This window comes from Lepidochelys kempii, chromosome 6, assembly GCF_965140285.1.
Source record: "Lepidochelys kempii isolate rLepKem1 chromosome 6, rLepKem1.hap1, whole genome shotgun sequence".
Taxonomy (NCBI): domain Eukaryota; kingdom Metazoa; phylum Chordata; order Testudines; family Cheloniidae; genus Lepidochelys; species Lepidochelys kempii.
Window position 1 is genome coordinate 26,672,645 of NC_136385.1, and position 21,557 is coordinate 26,694,201.

The following is a 21,557-nucleotide window of genomic DNA, read 5'->3' on the forward strand; positions in this document are numbered from 1 at the left end:
TGAGCTTGAAGTTGTGATGAATTTGTCACCACAAGGAATCACCCTTGGGTGGGGATCTGAAGAACTGTTCCTGCCAGAATCCATGTTAAGGGTGGGGTGAATTCTGCTGATCTTATTAGCATGCATGTAGTTTCTTTTATTGTTTTTAATGAGTTTTATCTGTAATGTTTTTTACCTTTAAGAATGAAGCAGGCTTGCATAGGAAATGCTGTGTGGAACCTTAAGTGCAGCAATTACACCTGTTACCTGACTCTGAACAGACAGCAACCAGTGTCCTGGGCAGCCTGTTTGTCCTGGGAAATACACACTGAAGGGAGGGAACTGGCAGCCTGGAAATACCCCCATCAGAAGGGCGAGAGGTGCGAGTCTTCACCCAAGAACAGTGGGTGGTGAAGCATGAGCGTGCGTGCCTTTGCTGGACCACTCAGGGGAAATACTGGTGCAGTTGCCCTGGCCAGTAACACTCCACATCTAGACACCTATGTAGGTACAAGGGGGTCTAAAACTGGCACCTGCATTGACGAACACCCATGCGGGCATCCTAAGGTGGGAGCTAGATGTTCTGTTAAGGTGTCTGATCGAAAGCTGAACTTCTTGCTGTATTGAGTGGTATATTCTTGCTCTCTTTTTTACACACAGCTGAAGAACAGTGTCCTAAGGCTGGTGCAGGCAAATTAGTTGGGCTAGGGGTCCTCCAGTAATTATCCATAAAAAGAGCTGCACAGATGTACTGAAATGAGAGGGAGGCACATTTCTGAACAGGTTCAGAGGCACTAGTTGGACTTGAAACGGGGCTGCATGGGTGAAACAGAGGGCAGAATTTGGCCTAGTAACTAAATGACTTGGACAGCAAACATACCCTACAGTAATTGCACTGTGGGGTATTAAATCATCAGGACTAGGCTTAACATGTTAGCATGTGGCCATGTATTTTCAGGTCCATACATTAAGTGCAGGCCCTATTTGTATCAGAGGAGGGCCACTGCCCTGATTTAACAGCATTTATGATCATAGAAAGGATCATAAATGCTAGAGAAAGGAAATACAGTCCCTGTGCAGGAATATCTGTTGTGATTCCTGCAGGAGCACAACAGTAGCTAGTTACACAAGGACATTTCAGCAGAGGATATAAAGATATTTACAGAAGCTACCCTGGAATTAGGTGACCTCTCAATCTGCTTAGCACAGTGCTGGCAGTCTCCATTCAGTCAAACTGCTCACACTTCCCCCTTCAAGGCGGATGAGACAATAATAAATATTGGGCAAAGTTATTCTGTGTCCAGAGCGTTTCATTAAATAAACCAGCAGAGCCCTGTGGGCTCCTGACAACTCTTAATGTTGTCTTTTCTCTGGCAGCTCCCTAGTGCTGCATCTACAGAGCCTTGGACAGGATACATCCCGCTGTTCCCAGACACCACCACTCTCTATGGCCTCCTGCAACAGCCATCAATGGGAACAACTAAAAGAGCTCAGAGAAAACTCTTGTGAGCTCAGGACAGAAAGTGTTCCCTGCAGTAGACTCTCAGCTGTGGAACTCCCTGCCACTAGATATCAGGCAATGAGTCTCTGCACCAACAGAGCCAAAGGCGCCAACTTCTCCTGGCACCAGTGAGTGCTCGCATGCCCCCGGCCCTGCCCCGACTCCACCCCTGCCCCACCCCCCATTCCAACCCCTTCCCCAAATTCCCGCCCCCGCCTCCTCCCCTGAGGGTGCCGCGTTCCCGGTCCTCCCCCCTCCGTCCCACAGCTTGTTTCGCCACAAAACAGCTGTTTTGTGGCGGCAAGCCTGGGAGGAGACGGCGGAGGTGAGCTGGGGAGGAGGGGCGGGGTGGGGTCGGCGCCTATGCACAGAGCTAAGAACCAGACATGCCTTCCAGAGCAGTCCTTCACTCACCTCACAGACAATCTGCAAATATAACTGGGCAACATGTTTAAAAATGTGATGAAAATCTGATATTTTAAGAAAAAGAGTTAGTGGGGGAAATCTCCCCGCCCCTTTTCTTTGACCAACAACCTGGCACAGACTAGACAGACCCTGCTTGGTGCATGCTTGGGCTCACAGAATGAAAAAAAAAGAACTCAGGCTGCTATGCCTAGACACTGCCCTACCAGATCTGACCACTAGGGCGCCAACTAGTCTGGAATCCTGGCTCTCTCTGTGGCAAATACCGAACGCTTCAGAGGAAAGTGCTAGAATGTCCACAATGGACAATGATGGAACAACCTGCCCAGAGGGCAGTTTCCTCCACAGTGCCCCCATTAGTTATTTTCTGATTTATGACTTGAAGCAGGAGGGTTTATATTTTTTCATCTTATCTAATGTCAGTGTGGATGCTCTCATTATCCACAGAAGTGCCCTGACCCTGGTTTTCAATTCTGCTAGGCTCTTAGCTTCAATGATACCTACCACAGTGCGTTCCACAGCTTGTCTCAGTTCTGTGTGAAAAAGTGTATTTTTCAGTTTTAAACTTGCTGCCTTTCAAATTCAGTCGCTGCACCCTTCTTCTTGTTCTGAGAGAAATAGATGCACCTGATTCTCCATCTCTACCCCACCGGGCATGTCTCTTATCCATCTCCCCTCTGAACTACACAGTTCCAGCCTCTCTTCACATGGCAGCCTTTTCCCATCTCCGTTGCCTGTTTCTGGACTCCTACCCTGGCCCTATCTTTTTTGAAATTGGGTGGTGACCAGCACAGAACACTATCTGCCAACCAAGGGCATACCATTGATTTATATAACAGCATGATAATAATTTCAGTATATTAGTCACAAGCAAGTCTTCAGTTAGCATAAAGACTTGTTTGCCTTTTTGCCCATCCACACCCACTGAGCGGAGGTTTTCATGGAGCTGTTCACAGTGACACACAGCTCATTCCCCCTGAGTGTGCACAGTTAACTTAGAACCCAGCAAATGCATGGGCAGTTCAAACTCCCTTTTATCCGTCACTGGTGAATTTCATCTGCCAGCGCATTGCCCATACACCGAGCTTGGTTGGGTCCCTCTCAGGGTGGAAAAAAATCAATGATTAAAAAAATAAAAATAAAAATTGGATTTTTTTATTTAAATGGATTTTTTTGATAAAATGCTTTTTGAGGAAAAAACCTATCTAAAGAATTTTAATTAAGACACATTATAGCTCAAAGATCTCATCATGAAATAGGGATTATAAATTATAATTCTATAGTGTGAGACAATATATTCATATAATGTTTAAGAAAATTTTTGTAAATGAGTTCCAATATTTCATGGATTAGGGACCCAATCTTATGGGGTTTCAGGGGCTTCTGTGTAGATTTTTTAGGTTAATCTTTCTATCTACCCAATGGTGCTCAGTCTAGAAGATACCATCAGAGATGCTTAGTTTTGCAGTTCTCAAACTGTGGATTTGTGTCTCCAGAGATAACATGCTTGTTAACAACAAAAAATGTTTTAAATAAATAAATAAATAAATAGAGGTGAGAAATAACAGACCTCAACCCTATTGCCCCTCTGCAAATTTGTGTACACAGAGTCCTCTCTCTAAAAGTGCAAAGTTTCAGAAAGTTCAATGAAGAGAAGATTGCTGGGGGCAGAATAGATCGGGACAAGGAGACGAAGTCTGGAGATAAATTTGAGAAGGGAGGGACAGGGAGTAGAAATAAAAGTGAAACTGCTTGAGCAGCATATTCCAGAAGTCTTGAGGTCTTTCTGAGTGTAGCCTTCATTGATTTGAGATCTACCATACCATTCTCTCACTAGAAGGGAAAACCTATAATGGCAGCAGGCCATAAGAGAGACCCAGTTTGGGAATAAGAACCATTCAAGAAATATGTTTGCTGATGATGTTTTAAAGAAAGGCACACTAGTGAACTGGTGGAAGTCACTTAAGCACTTGGATTCAGATACTGTTGGAAGTGATAATCTCACTTTTAACAGTAGTAGCTTCTTCTGCCAGTGTAGAAAGAATATTTTTTTCCTTTGGACTAATTCATTCCAAATTAAGAAATAGTTTGGGACCTGAAAAAGCAGGAAAGCTTGTTCTTCTTTTCCAGATTATGAACAAACAGGAAAATGAAGGTGAAGACGACTGAGTTAGCTGCAGAAGCCAATATTTTAAGTTTCTCATGTTGACTTGGCTGACATAGCCCATTTAATTTTTGTTTTTCTTTAAAAATATTTCATTTAACTATTTTAGTGAAACATTTTTAACAAAAACAAATTTTAAAAAATTTGAATGTTTAATTAAATTCAGGTTTCAGAGTAGCAGCTGTGTTAGTCTGTATTCGCAAAAAGAAAAAGAGGACTTGTGGCACCTTAGAGACTAACGAATTTATTTGAGCATAAGCTTTTGTGAGCTACAGCTCACTTCATCAGATGCATTCAGTGGAAAATCCACTGAAGTAAGCTGTAGCTCACGAAAGCTTATGCTCAAATAAATTCATTAGTCTCTAAGGTGCCACAAGCACTCCTTTTCTTTTAACTAAATTCAAAAATTCATATGCTTGTTTTGTTAAAATATTGTAAGTTTGCTGTTGAAGAAAAAAATCCAGAATACATAACGTTGTTGTTTCAGTTAAAACAAACAATTTTAATGTCTGTTTGGTGATGTTCTCCTCCTAATACAGCATGGCAAGAAAATCCTCCAAATATTAATGATAAACCTGTTGAATTGAAAATATTTATGAAGTCATTGGGAGGTGAACCATCTGCTTCAATTACCTTTGGTAAATGAAATAACCAAACAATCATTTGTTTTCTGATATAGCTGTAAAACTAATCTGAAAAGTTTTCAAAATTTTAAAAATGTATACTGTGTACCTTCTGAAAATGAAACCTGCATCTATCTCTGAGTTCTGAAGAATATGTATTAAGGTTATAACAACCAACAAGAATGCACTTTTACGTAGAAATTCATGATTAAAATCAAGTCTTCCTGACTACTGATTTAAATCATGATTTAAATAAAATCCACCCTGGTCCCTCTGGAGTTCTTCAGTCCTCTTTAGTCTTGACTATCCTACACAATTGTGTGCTTTCTGCAAATGTGGCCAAACCTTCCCTGTTCATCCCATTTTTCAGATCACTGATAAGCATATTAAGCACCATCACAACCTTGAGACAACTCCACAGTGTTAACCTGCTGCCATGATGAGGATTGGCCCTTCATTCCTATATTGTTTCCTGTCTCTGAGCCACGTCCTAGTCCAGTACAGAACTTCAGCTCTCACCCCATGGCTACTTAGCTTCCTTAATAGCCTCTTGGGAGGGGCTTCATCAAAAAGGCATTTGGAAAGTCCCAATAAATCATACTGACTATTTCTCCCACATCCACTATTTCACTGACACTTACTCAACAAAAATAGGGCCCAGACAGCTTGTTTTTACACCAAGCTGGAGGGCAGTACTCCTGCTGAGTACTCTGGCTGAAAAGGGAACAATTAAATAGACCAACCCAAATACTGGCAGCTAGCTCGTCAAACCAGCATGAGAGGCATCTCCAAGGCTCTTAACACACGCCTGCAGCCTTCCCCTAGTATTTATCTTCTTGCAGGAAGCAAATGAGAGGGTGAGTCGACATTTAAGCTGCTCCTGTGGAAGATGCAGGCTTGCTCCTGTACCATTAGGCTGTACATGATCTGGGCCCCTCGCCAGCTCTGTCAGGGCCAATTTGCTTGCCAAAGGGGGAGGAGGAGGGGAGATTTCTCACCGCTGATATTGTTACATTCTTTACGAATCCTGGGAGTAAACAGACGCTCCAAATTTAGAAAGAACAGGACTGGAAAATTTTAAAACATTCCTTGCAGACCTGGGACAAACTGAGGGAGTTGGGGACTGGGGATGATCTCACACATACATCAGAGCCAGATGAAAAGCTCATGACTGGAGTTCAGAAAGCAAGTGAGGGGCCTGTTTCAGGTTAGTGCACAAGATGGGAAAGAACAGCTCCCCCCCTCTTAAAAATCTAACGCCTATAATCCTAGTGGGTCCCAATTCTACCCGCTGTACCGTGGCAGAGGGCCCCAGGGACAGCCATCACTCCATACCCCTAGTGCAGGCAAGCAAAGGCACTATCTGAATGGGCACAGAGTCCCCTTTCCTTAATGCTGGCACCAGTTATAGCTTATGGTGGTTATAGGGGTTTGTACCAGCACATACACCAGCAGCTTGAAGTAGGGCAACCCCTCAGCATAGACAAGGCCTAGATACTTCTTCACAGGATCCAAACACCTCCCCAAAATTAAAAATCACGCCTCTGCCCTGGCTCTTTCCCTCTTCTACCCTACAGGGGCAAGGCTCTCAGTCATCCCACGTACATCTGGAGTAACTTCCCTGACTCCATGATCTGTCAAGCACCGGAGGCTGTTCTCTCTTTTGCACCGAGTGTAAACCATGGAGATACAGCTCGCTTTGTAAGCAGCATGTCCATGCTAGGGGTTTACGCTGGTGCCGCAGCCTCGGAGTAAATCAATAAAGTCCCCTTTAAGTGGTAATTGGGAAGGGGTCACCGTGTTGCCCAACTGGCTGTGCACCTGCCTTATTAGTCAGGAGAGTGGCTTCAGATTTGATTTTCAGAGGGATGTCCGAGGCCAGCTAGGAACAAAGCTCTTAGCTCTGGGCTTTGGGGAAAGGGAGGGGCTATAACAAACCGGTATAGGCTGTATGGCAGCGTGGGCCCAGGCATGCAAAGTGCCATGCAGATGCAACCAGCTGGGGAAGCTTCCCAAGCACTGGGCTGCAGCTGGAAATTGTAAAATGGGAGAACACTGACATGGGAGCCTGCCAGGGACCCCCTGAGTCCCACCCATCCTTCCCAGGCGAACGCAAAGGGAGGAGAAGAGCAGGTGACATGCAATGGTGGCTCAGCTCCAAATAATACCCTGGCTGGTGTCAAGTCCTCCAATACAAGAGCCTGCAGTCAGAGGCCATCAAGAGCTGCTGCTGAACAAACAAACAGCCGTCAATAAAAAACAAAGACGGAGTTTGCAAAAAAGCAAGAGTTTATGCTGAACTAAACAGAGGTTAAAGAACAGTCAGGCTCCTGCTGGAATAGCACAGTTCGGAGGGGAGGAAAAGGGGGCATTACGTAATGCAGGAAAAATGCTGGCTCCATTCAGTTTTCCACCACTTCATGTGATGTCAGGAAAACCATATAAATCAACAGGCTTTCTGCTCCCACGGATGGAGGGCAGCAAGCAGCACTATTTATACGTTTAAAAAAAGGAAAAGAAAGCAACAAGGAGATGATTTCCAAGACTGGGAATAATGGACTCTAAGGTTCCACCCCCCAGACTCTTTGGAATCATCATGCCTTCTGGTTTGTTAACTCTTTAGGGGCTCCCGCCCTCTATCCCATTACCCCCCTCCTCTTCCTTTCAGGCCCATCTGCGGCTGCTTTCACGCACAGCATGGCACTTCAATGCAGAAGACTGGTGCTGAGGAGTCATGTGGGATTGTAGTGGGGCAGCTGCCCCACTCCAATAAGCAGGGGGTTAAAAGCCACCAAGCTAGGCTGATTGGGGAAGCAGCCACAGCTGTGGCCAACTCAATTAGGGCCCAGCTGGCCCTGATAAGAGGCTGTGGGCCAGAAGCTGGAGGAGTCTCTCTCTAGCAGTGGAGAGAGAAGGACCTAGCTGCCTGGGAGCAGGGTACAAGAGGCAGAGCAGTGCTGGGGAAAGGCAAGGGGAGCTCCAGCCTGGTAAAACCCCAGGCTGCAGGCCTTGTTAAGGCCTAAAAAAGGTACGGGGCTGCAGAGATACAGCCTGGGAAAAGGCAAAGGCAGCAGATCCTACCCCCTTGCCAATGATGCGTGGCCATTACAGACTGCAGTCTGCCCCAGGGATGATGGCTGGCGGTAGCCACTGAGGCAAGGTGGGCTTAGAAGGTAGGGGGTTCCCTGGGAAGGGGAAACCCAGAGTAAGGGGATACTGCTGGAGGCAGAACCCTGAGGTAAAGGGGCACCAGGGTCCAGGAGGGACACGGGGCCAACGGCAGGCGAGACACCAGCCTGCAGAGGGTGCGCCGTACGCTGGAAAAGAGTTAATTCCTAGATGACCTGCAGGAGGCGCCACACCAGTGAGTCATCACCTCGCTATAGAGATAAGAAAAAGAGGGCAGGGCTCTGAATTTACATAGCAAGGGTAAACTGTATGTCTACACCGCAATAAAAGACCTGCGGCACGGCCACACCTGGCCCAGGTCAGTTGACTTGGAATCCCAGGGCTCCGGCGGAGACACTAGAAAATGTTCAGGGTTGGGGTGGAGCCCAGGGTCTAAGACTCATGAGGTTAGAGGCTCTCAGAGCTCGGGCTCCATCCCATCCCAAACATCTACAATGCAATTTTTAACCCGTACCCAAGCCATGCAAGCCTGAGTTACCTAACCTGGGTTCCGAGACTTGGTGCCGCAGGTTTTTGATCGCAGTGTAGACATACTCCCAGGCACAGAGAGGGGAAGTGACTTGCCCAACACATCACAATGAGGAATAGAAGCCAGGCATCTCCAACCTTGCTCAAGCTACTAGACCGTGCTGGGAAAGCAAAAGGCCTTTATCTATTACAGGGGAATTCCTGGCTGTCCAGGACACTACTGCAAGTTTCATTAGCCACCATGTTTCACTAGCGTCAGCCACAGGGAAATTCCAGCTCCATACTGCTGCCAGTGGGAGTAAATCATTGGTCGGAGAACAGGACACACAGATTTAGTCCTCATCAAGAACTGCTCTCAATACACCTTCGCCATGAAGGTCACAAGTGCAATGAGTTTAGAGGTCTCATCCATGCCCCTTGAACCAGAAAATAAACCAGATGCAATGTGATTTAGGTTTTCTGTTTCACCTCAGCAGTCCTGAGCCTGTAAGATTGCAGGGGGTGGAGGCCTTGTCTACACTGAAATTTACCCTGCCAACAGTCTCCAGCATAGCTGCACCAGTACAAACTCCTAAAGCTGATGGGCAAAGCTGCCATTTGTACTGGTGGAGCTAACCTGCTTGAAGCCAGGGCACGCTGCACTCAGGGCTTATACCCATGCAGCTATACTGGGTCCAGCCACCAATCAACATCCACAGTGTAGATAAGGCCTCAGCACAGACTGAAGTGTCATTCTTTGGAAACTGAAGCCCAAAGCTCCCATCATCTCCAAAAAAGCAGTGGGGGAAAACGCACCTTTATGCGCCAAGGAGATGCAGGCGAACACCCCAGCATGATGCAGGCGTTAATATACCACATACAGGAAGGGACCGAAGATGAGACTAGGAGTCTGTGTGTGTGTGTGTGGGGGGGGGGGAATTGGTTTTTAATATCAGAATTTGTAGTTTTGATCTAAATGCAAAGCACGAGTCAGACCATCTGGGTGAGTCTTCCCCACTGGGGTCCTGCAGCTGGGACTTAGGTTGGGTTCCCCTGCATTTGACCAAATGCCTGGGATGAGATTTGCTTTCTTTCCTCCATTTTAAACAATGATTTCGCCTGCCTTGGAAGAGCAGCAGCGGCGGCGGCTTTGATAAACAGATGGAAAGGTCTGGCTCAGGTCACAGAGCTTCTGTCAGTGTCAACCTGTGCTCAGTTTAGCCATCATTATATAACGGCTGAGAGCCGCACTCTGAAACACAGCAGATACCCCCTCTGCACCTAGCACAATGTGCTATTGAGGGGCCCTGGGAAAGGGGGACTGTTCCTCCTTTCACCCAGCAGCGGAAAAATACTGCAGCCCCTAAGCTAAAATCACAGCACTGGCATTCTCCGGGCCCTTTTTGACTTTGACTGGGAGTGCCGCTGAGCAGGTCCACGAGCCACCATTTTTCAAGAGTGACTAGTCATTTTGGGGACTCCCTTCATTGAGACCACTTAAAGGGGTCCAATTTCCAGGAAGTGCGGAGCGTCCACCCTCCAAAAACCAGGCCCCTTTAAAAGGTGTCTCGCCCACCCCAAAATGGAGGCATCCAGAATCTCGAGTCACTTTGGAAAATCTTGGCCCATGTCTTTACCCCTCTGGGAAGACCCAGGCCCGCTATGGCACTAGACAACAAGAAGCCAAGACCAAGAACACCTGTTACGAGAAGGGATCAGAGGATGCTTTCGTTATTCTCTCTCCCCCTCTCTCTTCAGCCTCTCTAGCGTTCTTCTTTTGCAGTTTCTTGAAGGCAGGTGTTTTGGCAAGTGAGATTGGCTGGCCAGAGATGGGTCATTATTATTATTATTAATATTACAGCACTGCCAAGTGGCCTCAACTAGGATCAGGATCCCACTATGCTAAGCACTGTATAGAGACACAGTCAGACACTATCCCTGTGCTAACAAGCTTTCAATCCAAACAGACAAAACAGGACGACTATCCCCATTTTACAGATGGAGAACGGAGGCAGAGGATGAAGTGACTTGTCCATGGTCAAACACAGGACGTGTGTGGCAGAACTGAAATACAGATTTCCTGAGTCCAAGTCCAGTACCTTAGCAAGGAGGCCAGCTTTTGCAGGAAGAGATTCAGTCTAAAACCTCTAGGAGCAGACACCCCAAAACCTTCACTGAGAACGAGCAATAGGATGTGGGCAAAGGGTTAGTCATGGGCAGCAAAGCATGCCCCTAAGACACTTCCACTGGAGAGACTAAGGGCTTGTCTCCAATTTCACTCATTCGGGTGTAAATCCAGAGTCCAACCACTGAAGTCAGCGGGGTTATTTTGGATTGACACTGGCATAAACAAGAAGAGAATCTGGCTCCAAATCTCCATTGGAGGCTGCATTTCTGAGCAACCCCCGAAACCTTATATACAAGCAGGAGACGGGGCTTCATTCTGGTCCTCTTTACGCCAGATTTGCAGGTGGGTGATGCCACTGCTTTTGGTGAAGTGCCTTGCCATTGGCATCAGACCAGCATCAGTCCCAGCACGCACATCCCCCTCAGACCTCCCAAGCACTGCTAACGGGCATCTAAAATAACTGGCTGCTGCCCCACATTACAGGAAGGAGAAAACTGCATATGTGCGCGCGCGCTTAGCCCCCCCACCTCCCGAATGTTTTCGGCAGTATTTCTGAGTCACGATTTCCATATAAAACTCAGCAGCAATGACCCAGTGTTCTATATTTTGGTTCCTTTTTTCCACACATTAGTGGTCTGTGCTTCCCATTAGCGAACTGGCAGGCTCTAGGGTGTGCAGCTCGTGATGCCACAGCAAAAGGAACGCGAGAGGCTTTGCCAAAACCTCAGCAAGGCAACTACCAGCCACTTCTGGGAACATGTTCCGCCCCCCCCGCCGGCTGGCTGGAACTTCTCTTCCAGGGTTTCTTGTACACAACTATTGTTTTGGAGCTGGAAATGCAGAAGGCTAGACTTGGCCCATGCTACCGAACAGACAGATCGCAGCGCAGAACCTAATGCTTGCTGTCAACGAGTAGGGCAAGTTTTAATTTACAGACAGAGTGGGCAAAAGGAGCAGCTGTAGTGAGGCACTGGAGGGAGGGTGAGGGAATAGGCCAGCTTTACAATTGGCAGACAAGACCCAGGATAATGGAAGAGGCCCATCAGCACAAAGCTTAATTTTATTTCCATTATTTCTTTGCTCCATCCTCCTCCCAGCCAACCAAGCTGTCACTCACAGAGGTTAGGTCTGCGCTGGAGCTAAAGGTGTAAATTTCCAGCTTGGGCAGAGATACCCGCGCTCATGCTAGATGGAACTACCGTGCTAAAAATAATAGCGTAGCCATGGCTGCACTGGCTAATGGCCCTGCTGCTAATCCCGCCTGACACCCTAGGGGTGTACGCAGGGCAGCTAGCCCTTCCCACCACGCCTGCAGCCCCAGCTACACTGCTCTTTTTTTAGTGCGCTAGCTGGATCAGAGCCAGTGCTGCCACATCTCCTCAAGCTGGAAAGGAAACCTGCCAACGCCAGTGCTGATGTACCCCTAGCGTGTGGCACCGGGGGGGGGGGGAGGTGGGGGGAGGTAATAGGTAGTTCTGTGTAGAGGGAAAAAGGGGGGACCCATAAAAGTCCTAAATGCTGTCCCGTAGCTGAGAAGACACGACACGAGTTCTGCCAGCCAGACAGCAAAGAGTACGGTGAGAAGAACTCTGCCCCCAGTTAGCCATTCCCTAGGCACCCGTACAGCACAGGAGAGTTTGCATTTTGTACTTCACCTTATGGACTCTGTGAGCTAAAGCGAGGAGACGCGCACATTAGCACAGATCCTCAGAGGGGCTGAGACACCCAACTCCTATTATTTGCAATGGGAGTTAGGTTCCTAGACACCTTTGAGGTTCTGTGCCACTGTACTACCTGGTCATGCAATCCAGTACGAGGAGGGTGACTCACACCTTTCTGCTCTCATGTGGTTTCTCATTGCCTAGCCAGTGGCATGCAAATCGCTACACATCTGGGAATGGGGCAGCATTAGCAATAATTACTGCTCCACGCCTGGAGCTGGGTCTCTGCTCTGGAGGGAGGGCCTGGGCAAGTTTGCCAGCTAAATGCACTGGAACTTCCTCTTCTTCGACCCTGGGAAAGCAGAAGTGTTGCTGGTGCATTAGGGGTCATGGCAAGGAGGATGCTCCTGACACATCCCCATTGACTGAGCTGGCTCCTGCAGAGGTTGGTAAAGAGGTTTCTTTTCACCTCGTTGTGCAATTTATGCAGGGCTCTGCACTGATTGATGCCGCAGTGACCTTGGAGCTGCAGAACAGGCCCTGCCGACCACAAGCCTGGATTACTGCTATCTCCTCTCAACCAGGCTTCACTGCACTGGTGGATTGTTCAAGACGCAGCAGTATGCTCGCTCGTTGGCCTGAGGTCCTCTTTCACATCACTCCCACCCTGTGCCCGACTACGCTGGCTGCCTCTGAAGTGATGAGGGGGATTTTAAAGCCCTGGGTACAGTCAAAGCCTTCTCCTTGAGCATTTCTTCTGCATACGACAATAGCACCTTGAGGGCCCAACTAAAATCAAGGCCCCCCCCTTGTGCTAGGCACTGTACACAAACAGCCCCATGAATCTCAGAGCAGTTCAGATTACTAAGGTCATACATTCATCACAGACTTGTCCTTTGTGACAAAAGCCTATGCTTGCTATGTGGTTTCCACAACTAGATGCAGCCTTTGTACCTGGCCAGCACGGAACTGAGCCAGACTCTTCCATAGGTGCTAACAAATTTCATCCACATTGCACAGAGGGCAAAAAAACAGTTGCTGCCAAAAAACCCCCCCAAAAAACAAAAAAAAAAACCCCCACAGCACACCACTGGCAGAGTAAGGAACAGAAGCTAGGGGTCCCCTGCTTTAACCTCCAGAGCGTGACCTTGAAGGAGCCAGTCCTACCAGCGCTAACACAGCTTGAGTCGCTGCACGTGCCTACATGTGCCTTGCGTCCAAGGGCAGGAGCAGGCTGCCGGGGTCCAATGCAGCGAAGAATGCACAGGATGGCTACAGGATGGGAAAGAAGCCAGGCGGCCCTGCCTTCCTAGCTGCCAGAACGAACACCCGCTCACCATCTCTTTATCCCCTTCTTTGTCCTGCCAAAGAGAGCGCGTTTCATTCATTCATTCCCTATGCTGCTTTTCGTGAGCTTTGTCCCGGCACCGGGAGAACCACACTTGCTCTGCAGCAAGGCTATAATTAGAACATCATGCTCACTTGCTCTCATGTGCTCTGTCTTCTTGGATAACACCCAGGGGACCCCGATTCATTCCAGCGATAACTCCTCCACCTCCACTCCTCCTTTTCTGAATGAAGAAACCCCCCCCCCCCGTGTTTTTTTTTTAATAGGCGCGAGAATGAGTGGTGCTCTGGAAGGGGTCCTGGTAATTCATTCACTTTTTAAATATTAAGCAGCATGGGGTGGATGATTTCATCTGGGAGAGAGTAACTGGATACTTTCAACAACCTCCCTGCCCTCTCCACCCACATCCTCCCATCCATGCTCTCTCCTCAGCAAAGCTATTCTGTTACACAACAGCCCTGCTGGCTGCTCTGACTATGGGACTGGCTCCAAGCAGGAGACAGGTGGAGAACGTCCCCTAAAAACATCGGAGCTAGAAGGTACAAGAGGAAAAAGAGCCAGAAGAGCAAACAAAGCCCTATCCCTACAGCCGCCCTGATGTCCAGAAGCCTTGCGTTTCTTCTTGTGGGAGCTTGAATGGAGCTGTTTTGTGTTGATGGACAACACCGCCCTCTACTGGGGGGAACACATAGAACAGACACCAATGTTTAATCAATGAGTTTGCTTTACTGACTGAGCTCGGGGAGCTGTTCCTTGAGCTCAATAGACAACAGCCATGCAGACTAATCCCCACGTAGCCTACAGAAAGACTGTATCATCCATGTCTGTGTGTGCCCAGGAAACATTACAAGCTGTCATGCTGCCCTTCCACAGGGAACAATATCACCAGCCTACGGGCTGGATGTGCCATGCACCCCCCCGCCAAAGTCAGCCTTAAACCCAAACCTCCCCTGCGGTTGCACACCGTGCCACCAGCCAAGCCAAGCTAGCACAGCCTTTGGCTCATACCTGTTCCCAAGTGACAGCTCCCTGGGGAAACGCAAGCTCGGGTGGCAGCCCAGCTTAATGCAGAGGGAACAAGTGAAGAAGGGCACAACTGAGCGGCGCTGGCAAATACCTCAAGAGGGTGCACGGCTCTGAAGCCCATTTACAAGTGAGACTGGAGACATCTGGCAAGCTCACAAATGGCCCAGGAAACACAGCTGCAAAGACTGCAAGGTTCTCTGTGGGAGCAGAACCGTGCTGGCTACGCCCATGCCTCGACACGCTCACTCCCAGCAGGGTGCTAGTGTTTTTTCCCCAGAGCAATGTGGGCAAGGGCTGTGCTGTGCTGGAACCAGGACATATAGCCGTGGCCTGGACAGAATGCTTACCAGGAAAGTGCGCAGCATGGTTTACCTAGGACGAAGTTTGGGAAGAAAGAAAAGAAAAAGAACCCCACCCCAATATCTACCATTATGATGTATTCTATTTTGAGTGCCAAGGTCTCTCTGGAGAAATCATGCTAAAACCATAGCAGAAACAGTCATGGATGAACAATGCTGGGCCTAGCATTGTTCAGATCCCACTCTGGATGGGGTCTCTGTCTGTGTGGAGCAAAATGCAGGCACTAAACATACCCAAGGAGTTTTGTTCCAAGTAAATTTGGTCCTTTGGAGCCACCCCCAGCTCCCTCTTCTCGCTCACACCCACCTTCCCTTGCCAACTGTATCTCAATAAGACCTTTAGACAGTCCCCTCTTTAGGGCCACATTACCGATGCCTGGGCACTATGCAGAGGTCATGATCCCTGTAGTAGGTTTGACATGGGCCAGCACTGTAAGGTATCAAGGAACATACACACCATTAACACTCAGCACCTCAAGACACGGAAGACTGTCCTTATTCACCCTCCATTCTTGAGCCAAGAGTGGAGACAGCCCCCTTGAACATCTGACAGCCCTGCGTTGCTAATTGTGGGATGTGTTAGTGAGACCCTGGGCAGCAGATCCGCACCATGGCACATGGGTCCCTCTTTCAGATATGCGCAGCACTGGGTGTGGCTGCATTCCATGGGGAACACACCACATTTCTTCCCTCTCTCAGGCTGCTGAGCTCCCAGCATTGAACCCAAGCGCTCTCTTTAAGAGCGGATCTAAAGCGGGCATGCTGAGCACTTGTTGCAGATCCCATGGTGCAAGAGAAAGGGTGTTAATCCTGGTGCCCAGGCCACATTCCAGCTCAAGTAATTACATCCTGCCTAACGCAAACTTCCTCTACATTTTCAACTGTGGTGATGTTAGTCTTCATTCCCTACCCTAGAATTCTTCACTTCCTGTCTTAGAAGCACTGTGGTATTTTTCAGTGTGGTATTAAACAGCTGCTGGGTTCCACCCCAGAAGTCGTTGCCTTCCAGTGGCAGGTGAAAAGACGGACTCTCATAGGTAGACTGAGAAGTGCGTTGGGATGAGAGGCTCTACAGATGTCTCAGTCCCCCATTATAGCACCTGCCTACAGGTTGTGGCACCCAAGGCCGGCTTAGACAGGGGTACGGATGAGCAGGACTGGTGATGAACCAGATAGATGCTGCAGCCAGTCTGCCTTCTTGGTGCCACGACACCCTCTAAGGACGTCCCATCTCTGGGAGATGGCACAGTTCATCCAGGAGTGTCACCTAAAGGCATGGAGGCACTCCCATGGGCACCCTAAGGTGCTGGTGACCCAGTGCCTGGCCCGGAGATAGAAACACTAGTCACAACCACTTGTACTCAAGGGAGACATCCTCCCCATCCCCGTTCAGGGGCAGAGCTCCCACTTCTCCATGGCATCCCAGCCAGATCCTACCTGTGAGGATGGAGACGCTGTGGAAGCAGCTGTCCAGCTTGCCCAGGAGGATGGAGAGGAAACTGTCGGCAGCCAAGCCACTCACGTCCCGTGTGCTCTGGTCATAGACCACCACGTCCTGGTGTTCTTCCGCCTCCACCTGGGGGGGGGAACCACCACAACAGAGCATTACAGCATGTAGGGGGCAGATAGCAGACGGGCCAGGGATTGGATATGGGTAGTTCTGTTGCTCTCCACTTAGGCTCTGTGTTGCCAAGGCTTTCCTACTTCAGTGCTGGAAAAGAGTCCCCAGACGGAGGTAGGATGGAGTGAATCCTCCTGCTGCCCACACCCAAGGAGACAACGGTCCCTCCAGACCAGGGATGGAGCAAGAAACAAGCAGGGGAGCTAGAAAGGGAGGGAGAAGAGGAGCTGGTGGCCACAGTAAGGTTATGGAGCTGATTAACTTTGCTCCTCCAAACTGAAGGAGCATGAAGACTTGGCTCCCCCACTCACGCCTGAGGATGACAGCTCTGCCAGAACAGGTCTGGGGTCTACTGGCAGAAACTAAGAGCTGAATGGACATGGAAACTGAACTCCCCAGGAGAAGATGGTTCCTGTAGGTCAGGTCTCAGGATCTACTGAGGCAGTTGGATGGAGAAGGCCTGTCCTGAATGGACATGGAGAGGGAAGCCCCCTGGCCCCCATTATAACTCAGATGAGAGATGGGAACCACTGTCTACATGAAGCAGAGGAATGAGACGACAATGACATTTACTTCAGCCCTGCCCCTGCCACCTCAGCCTGTGCAGGACTCTGTCCTATCCCAAGCGAGGAGGCTTCGCTCACCACTCCCCAGGCTAGCAGCTCTTACAGACAGGAAGGGTGGGGTGTTCTGACATACTCAGCATTGGCCTCACTTCACTCCCAGCTCGGTCACTGAGCGTTTTGCCATGGACTCCAGTGGGAGCGATCAGGCCAATTGAGATCACTTCTGAGAATCCCACTCTCAAGCCCCCCCTCCCACCCCAATACCCTGCCTAAATTTTCCATTCCTTCACTTCATCCCCATCCTCCAGTTACACCCACACACGAACCATTCCTCCCCTGCAGCTCCACAGGACAAACACTCACTTCCCCGTTTAGCCAGCTTTCAACTGTCCAGCTCTTTCAGCAATTCCTCACAAGCAAACCCTCCAGTCCCCCATTTCCCTTGTCCTGGTCTTCTCCAATCTGCCGGTCTCTTTCTGGTGCCAAGGTAGCTGGGACTGAACCCTGCACAGCAGGGATGCTCTCAGGGCCAGCCAGAGAGAGGGAGGCATAGGCTGTAATTGCCACCTTATAATCTCTCTGCACAGCCAACCTCAAGAATCACATCTGTTTGTTTTGATAGCACATCAGCTCATACGCGAAACAGTGAGGTCCCGTGGATTGGGCACTGGATTGGGACTCAGGAGCCCTAGGTTTTATTCCTGGCTCTGCTACTGACCAACTGTGTGACCAAAGGTAAGTCACTTCATCTCTGCCACCTTGGGCAAGTTATTTCCCCCCCTCCCATCCTGTCTGTCTGTCTTGCCCATGTCGATGTTAAGCTCATTGGGGCAGGGTCTCTCTCACTTGTGCATGTACAGCACCTAGTACAATAGGACTCCCGCTCAGGTGTTACCCCAATGCAAATCAATTACAATTTGCCAGCTGCTCTCACCAGCTCTCTGAGTCTCCTTTGTTAGGAGAGCTTAAACCAAGTCAAAGTCTCCTGCAGACCAAGCTTAGCCCTAGTACTAGAAGTTGTGGGAACATCCCCACGTCAGCTGTTTGCCATGTGGCCTCTCATTTCCCCCTTTCCCTAGGCATTCCTAACAACAGGGACGGCACACAGAGAGCACTGTGGGGGGTGGAGGGGGTAGGAGATCATCAGCCTGACCCTCCCATGCACCTTTCTGTGCAGTGAGCAGTGTACAGACCCAGCTGCTGTTCCCAGATCCTCAGGAACCCACCCCAAGACTTGGTGACTTCAGGCGCACCAGTGAGACGTGCCAGCTTTCAGGGCTTGCGCCTGGGGTTTCAGCCATTCTCAGGAGGGAGGGCTGAGAGAGGAAGAGATCGCTCTCTGATGAGAGGTTCCATGGTGCCCAGTCCACAGCAGGATTAGAGAGAGAGTGGGAGACACGGCCAGGGGCTGCTGTGTCTAATGAAAAGTTAACGCCTTAAAGGCTGATCAGATCCTTGTGATGCCACAGCCCAGTGCACCTGCTGAATAGGCTGATGGGTGGCATACGCCTGCCTTGCAAGCTAGCAGCCTCCCGCTCTTTGGGGCGAGGCATATTTATCATTCTGTGGTAGGTGGGAGGCAGCAGCTGCGAAGCAGAGCCAGCATGAAACCTGCTAGCAGGACTTGGGGGGCGGAGGGAGAGAGGCAGGGAATGAACAGCCCTTTCCATTATATCCCAAAGAGCAGTTTAGCACAGATACTGTGCAGCTGGGCAAGGAGTTTACAGTATAGGGCTGTCTGTGTAGCGAGTTTGCTGTGCCCTGCAATGCAGGCTTGTATTTGCGTTGGCGATCTCAGTTCCCCAGGTATCGAGAGCTGGGGCTGTCACTCACCTGCTCCAATTCGGTTTCGGGGCAAGCGCGGGGAGGTGCCTGCCATTGTGCCAGGCTCATGAACCCTTCAGAGCTTTGATTCGGCAGCAACCGCCACAGAACGACACGCTTAACAGAAGTCCCTGGCCAGCAGCATCGCCTGACAACCTACTGACTGCCCTGCAGACAAACATCCGAGCTGCCTTTCCCTAGCCCGCCAAGCACTTCCTGCCCCATCCTATCCTCAGCCATCGGAGACGTCCGTGACCTTGCCCTGGCCCTGCCCACCATTCCCAACGGCTACCTGGGCTGAGAGCAGAGCCTGATGGGTGGTAACTCTTGCCACTGTGCTCGCAGTGACTTCTGCACTCCTGCCCCCACTCTGCGGGGCTTGGTGCCAAATGACCACTGCCTTCAGAGTCGCCAGGCATACCCCACCTCAGCACCTCCCCTGCCACCCTGTCTGGTGCCCTCCAACCCATCTCACCCTGAGCTGCTGAGTGACGCCAACTCCCCCAGGGCATAGCACAGCACTCAGCCTCCACCCCACTCCCAGCTTCTTCAGCTCTGCTCTGCAGCACAGGGAGGTGAGCACTGTTGCTCTCCAGTGTCCTGAACAGCAAAGAGATCCACAGCTGCCTACATTGCCAGGCTCCAGGCCTGCAAGAACAGGAGAGGCGGGAGGTCTCTGGAGGCCAGCTTGTGAACTTCTGAACTGAGGACAAGTGGTTCCCCCACTCACACAGAAGGGCTATCAAGACTGAGTGGGCCATCCGGGAACGTCACAGCACAAAAGCTGGTTTAATGGTCCCCTCACACACATGAAGGAGCTAGTGTGAGAAAGCACATCCCATTAGTTTGAATTCTAGGAGAGAGAAATAAAGATAGCGGGCATGAAAATTATTCATCACTTTCCTGTTCAGTTTGGACTTCCAAGGGCTGGAGCTAAGAAACAAAAAGCAGAGATTCCCCAGTGTCAGCCCTAAAAAGACATTCAGTGCGAACAGATTACTACATCTCTGTCACCTTTTGGAACCACGGACTGAACTCATTTGTGTAAATATGTTGCCTGCTTTAACCTGTAAATAACTCTCTTATTTCCTTTTCCTAATCAATAAATCCTTAAATCAATAAAGCCTTAGTTAGTTTACTATAGGATTGTTTTTGGTAGGAGATCTAAGGCACAAATGGATCTAGGGTAAGCGACTGGTCTCTTAGAACAGGGAGCAACCTGAATATTTTGTGATTTTTGGTGTGACTATTTATCACTAAGTCCAGCTTGCCTGGGTGGCAGGCTAGTCCCTTTGGGCTCTCCAGTCTATCTGTGATTTTATGGTAAGACTGTTGCAGTGATCCAGGAGTTCACATTTGTTAGTGGATTGGTGAAATCTAATTATAGAATTTATCACCAGTTTAGGGTGTCTGCCAACCTCAGGGCAGATGTCCCTTGCACTTTTAATAATCTAAGGAGCTATTGTTAATACAGGTTCAGAGTTTCATACGACAGGGTCAGATCCTCAGCTCACATAGTCTGGAATAGCTCCAGTGATTTCCAGGGAGCTATAATGATATACACCAGCAAAGGATCTGGCCCAGGATTTTATTTGATTTTTTTTAACCATTAACTACATCCCTTTATGGCACTGTTTAATAACCCAAATCCAAACAGAGCCCAAGTGTTGCTGAGCCATCTGCAATATCCGCAGCTCAGCCTCTCACGGGGCTGAGACAATAGTACCCTCCAAGCTCCTTCAGGAATGGTTTAAAGGGAGAACTTCCAGCCTCAGTAATACTCAGCGCTCCCTATAGTGTGTCTCATCTGTGGAGCTCAAAGCATTGGAGAGAGGCTAATTAAGCCTCGTAACATCCAGCTCAGGTAGGGAAGTACTGTCCCATTTCACAGATGGGAAAACAGAGGCGAAGAGAGGATATGTGACTTTCTAAGGGTCACACAGTAAGTATGGGGCAGAACCAGGGATTAGAACCTCAGGCACCAAACTCTCAGGTCCTACCTCAAACTCGTAGGCTGCCCACTTTCCCTGGCTGTTGGACAATCAACAGTCTAGCATAGCCAGCAGTGAAAGAAAGGAATGGTCTCGTAGTCACACTGGACTGGGACTCAAGAGCTGTGGGTTTAGTTAATCCCCAGCTCAGTCACAGTGTGATCCTGGGCAAACTTCTTAGTCCCTCTGTGCCTTAGTTCCTTTGTCTGTCTTGTCTATTTAGATGGTAAGTAGGGGCAGGGACTGTTTCTTGCTCAATATCTGTACGGCACCTAGCACAACAGGGCCCCAACCTCAGCTGAGGGTCTCATGCCGCTACTGTAACACTAACAACATTACAACCCAGGTGGGTGGAACCTCCTGTTCAGAGCCTGGTCACCTCCCAGTGCTCCATGACATAGGGAGGAGGAATAGATGTGGACCAAAACATTTGGAGGGGGGAAGGGGCAAACAAAAGCACAGCATGGGACAACGCAGCTGCTTGGCTTTGTACACATTTCCTAAAGCCTCTCCGTCGCATCCTGGATAGACACTAAGTGTCCTCTACTCCCAAAGAAATCAATAACCCTGATCTTGTCAGGAGCCCATCAACCCTACACACCACGGCATTGAAATGCTCCAAATGATCCTTTCCCAATAGGGTGGGGACACACCCTGCCATAGAACATATACCTTAGCCTCGCACACTAGGGTGCCCACTCAAGTGC

At 49.3% G+C, this 21,557-nt stretch overlaps 1 protein-coding gene across 1 annotated transcript in view; it reads right to left on the reverse strand.

The window, feature by feature from the left end:
- The window catches only part of DUSP8 (dual specificity phosphatase 8), an 83,157-nt gene that overhangs the window by 31,596 nt on the left and 30,004 nt on the right, over positions 1-21,557 (reverse strand). Inside the window, exon 3 of the mRNA XM_073347225.2 lies at positions 16,286-16,424. Within this exon, the coding sequence (XP_073203326.1) occupies positions 16,286-16,424 (139 nt within the window). The remainder of the gene's footprint in view (positions 1-16,285; positions 16,425-21,557) is intronic.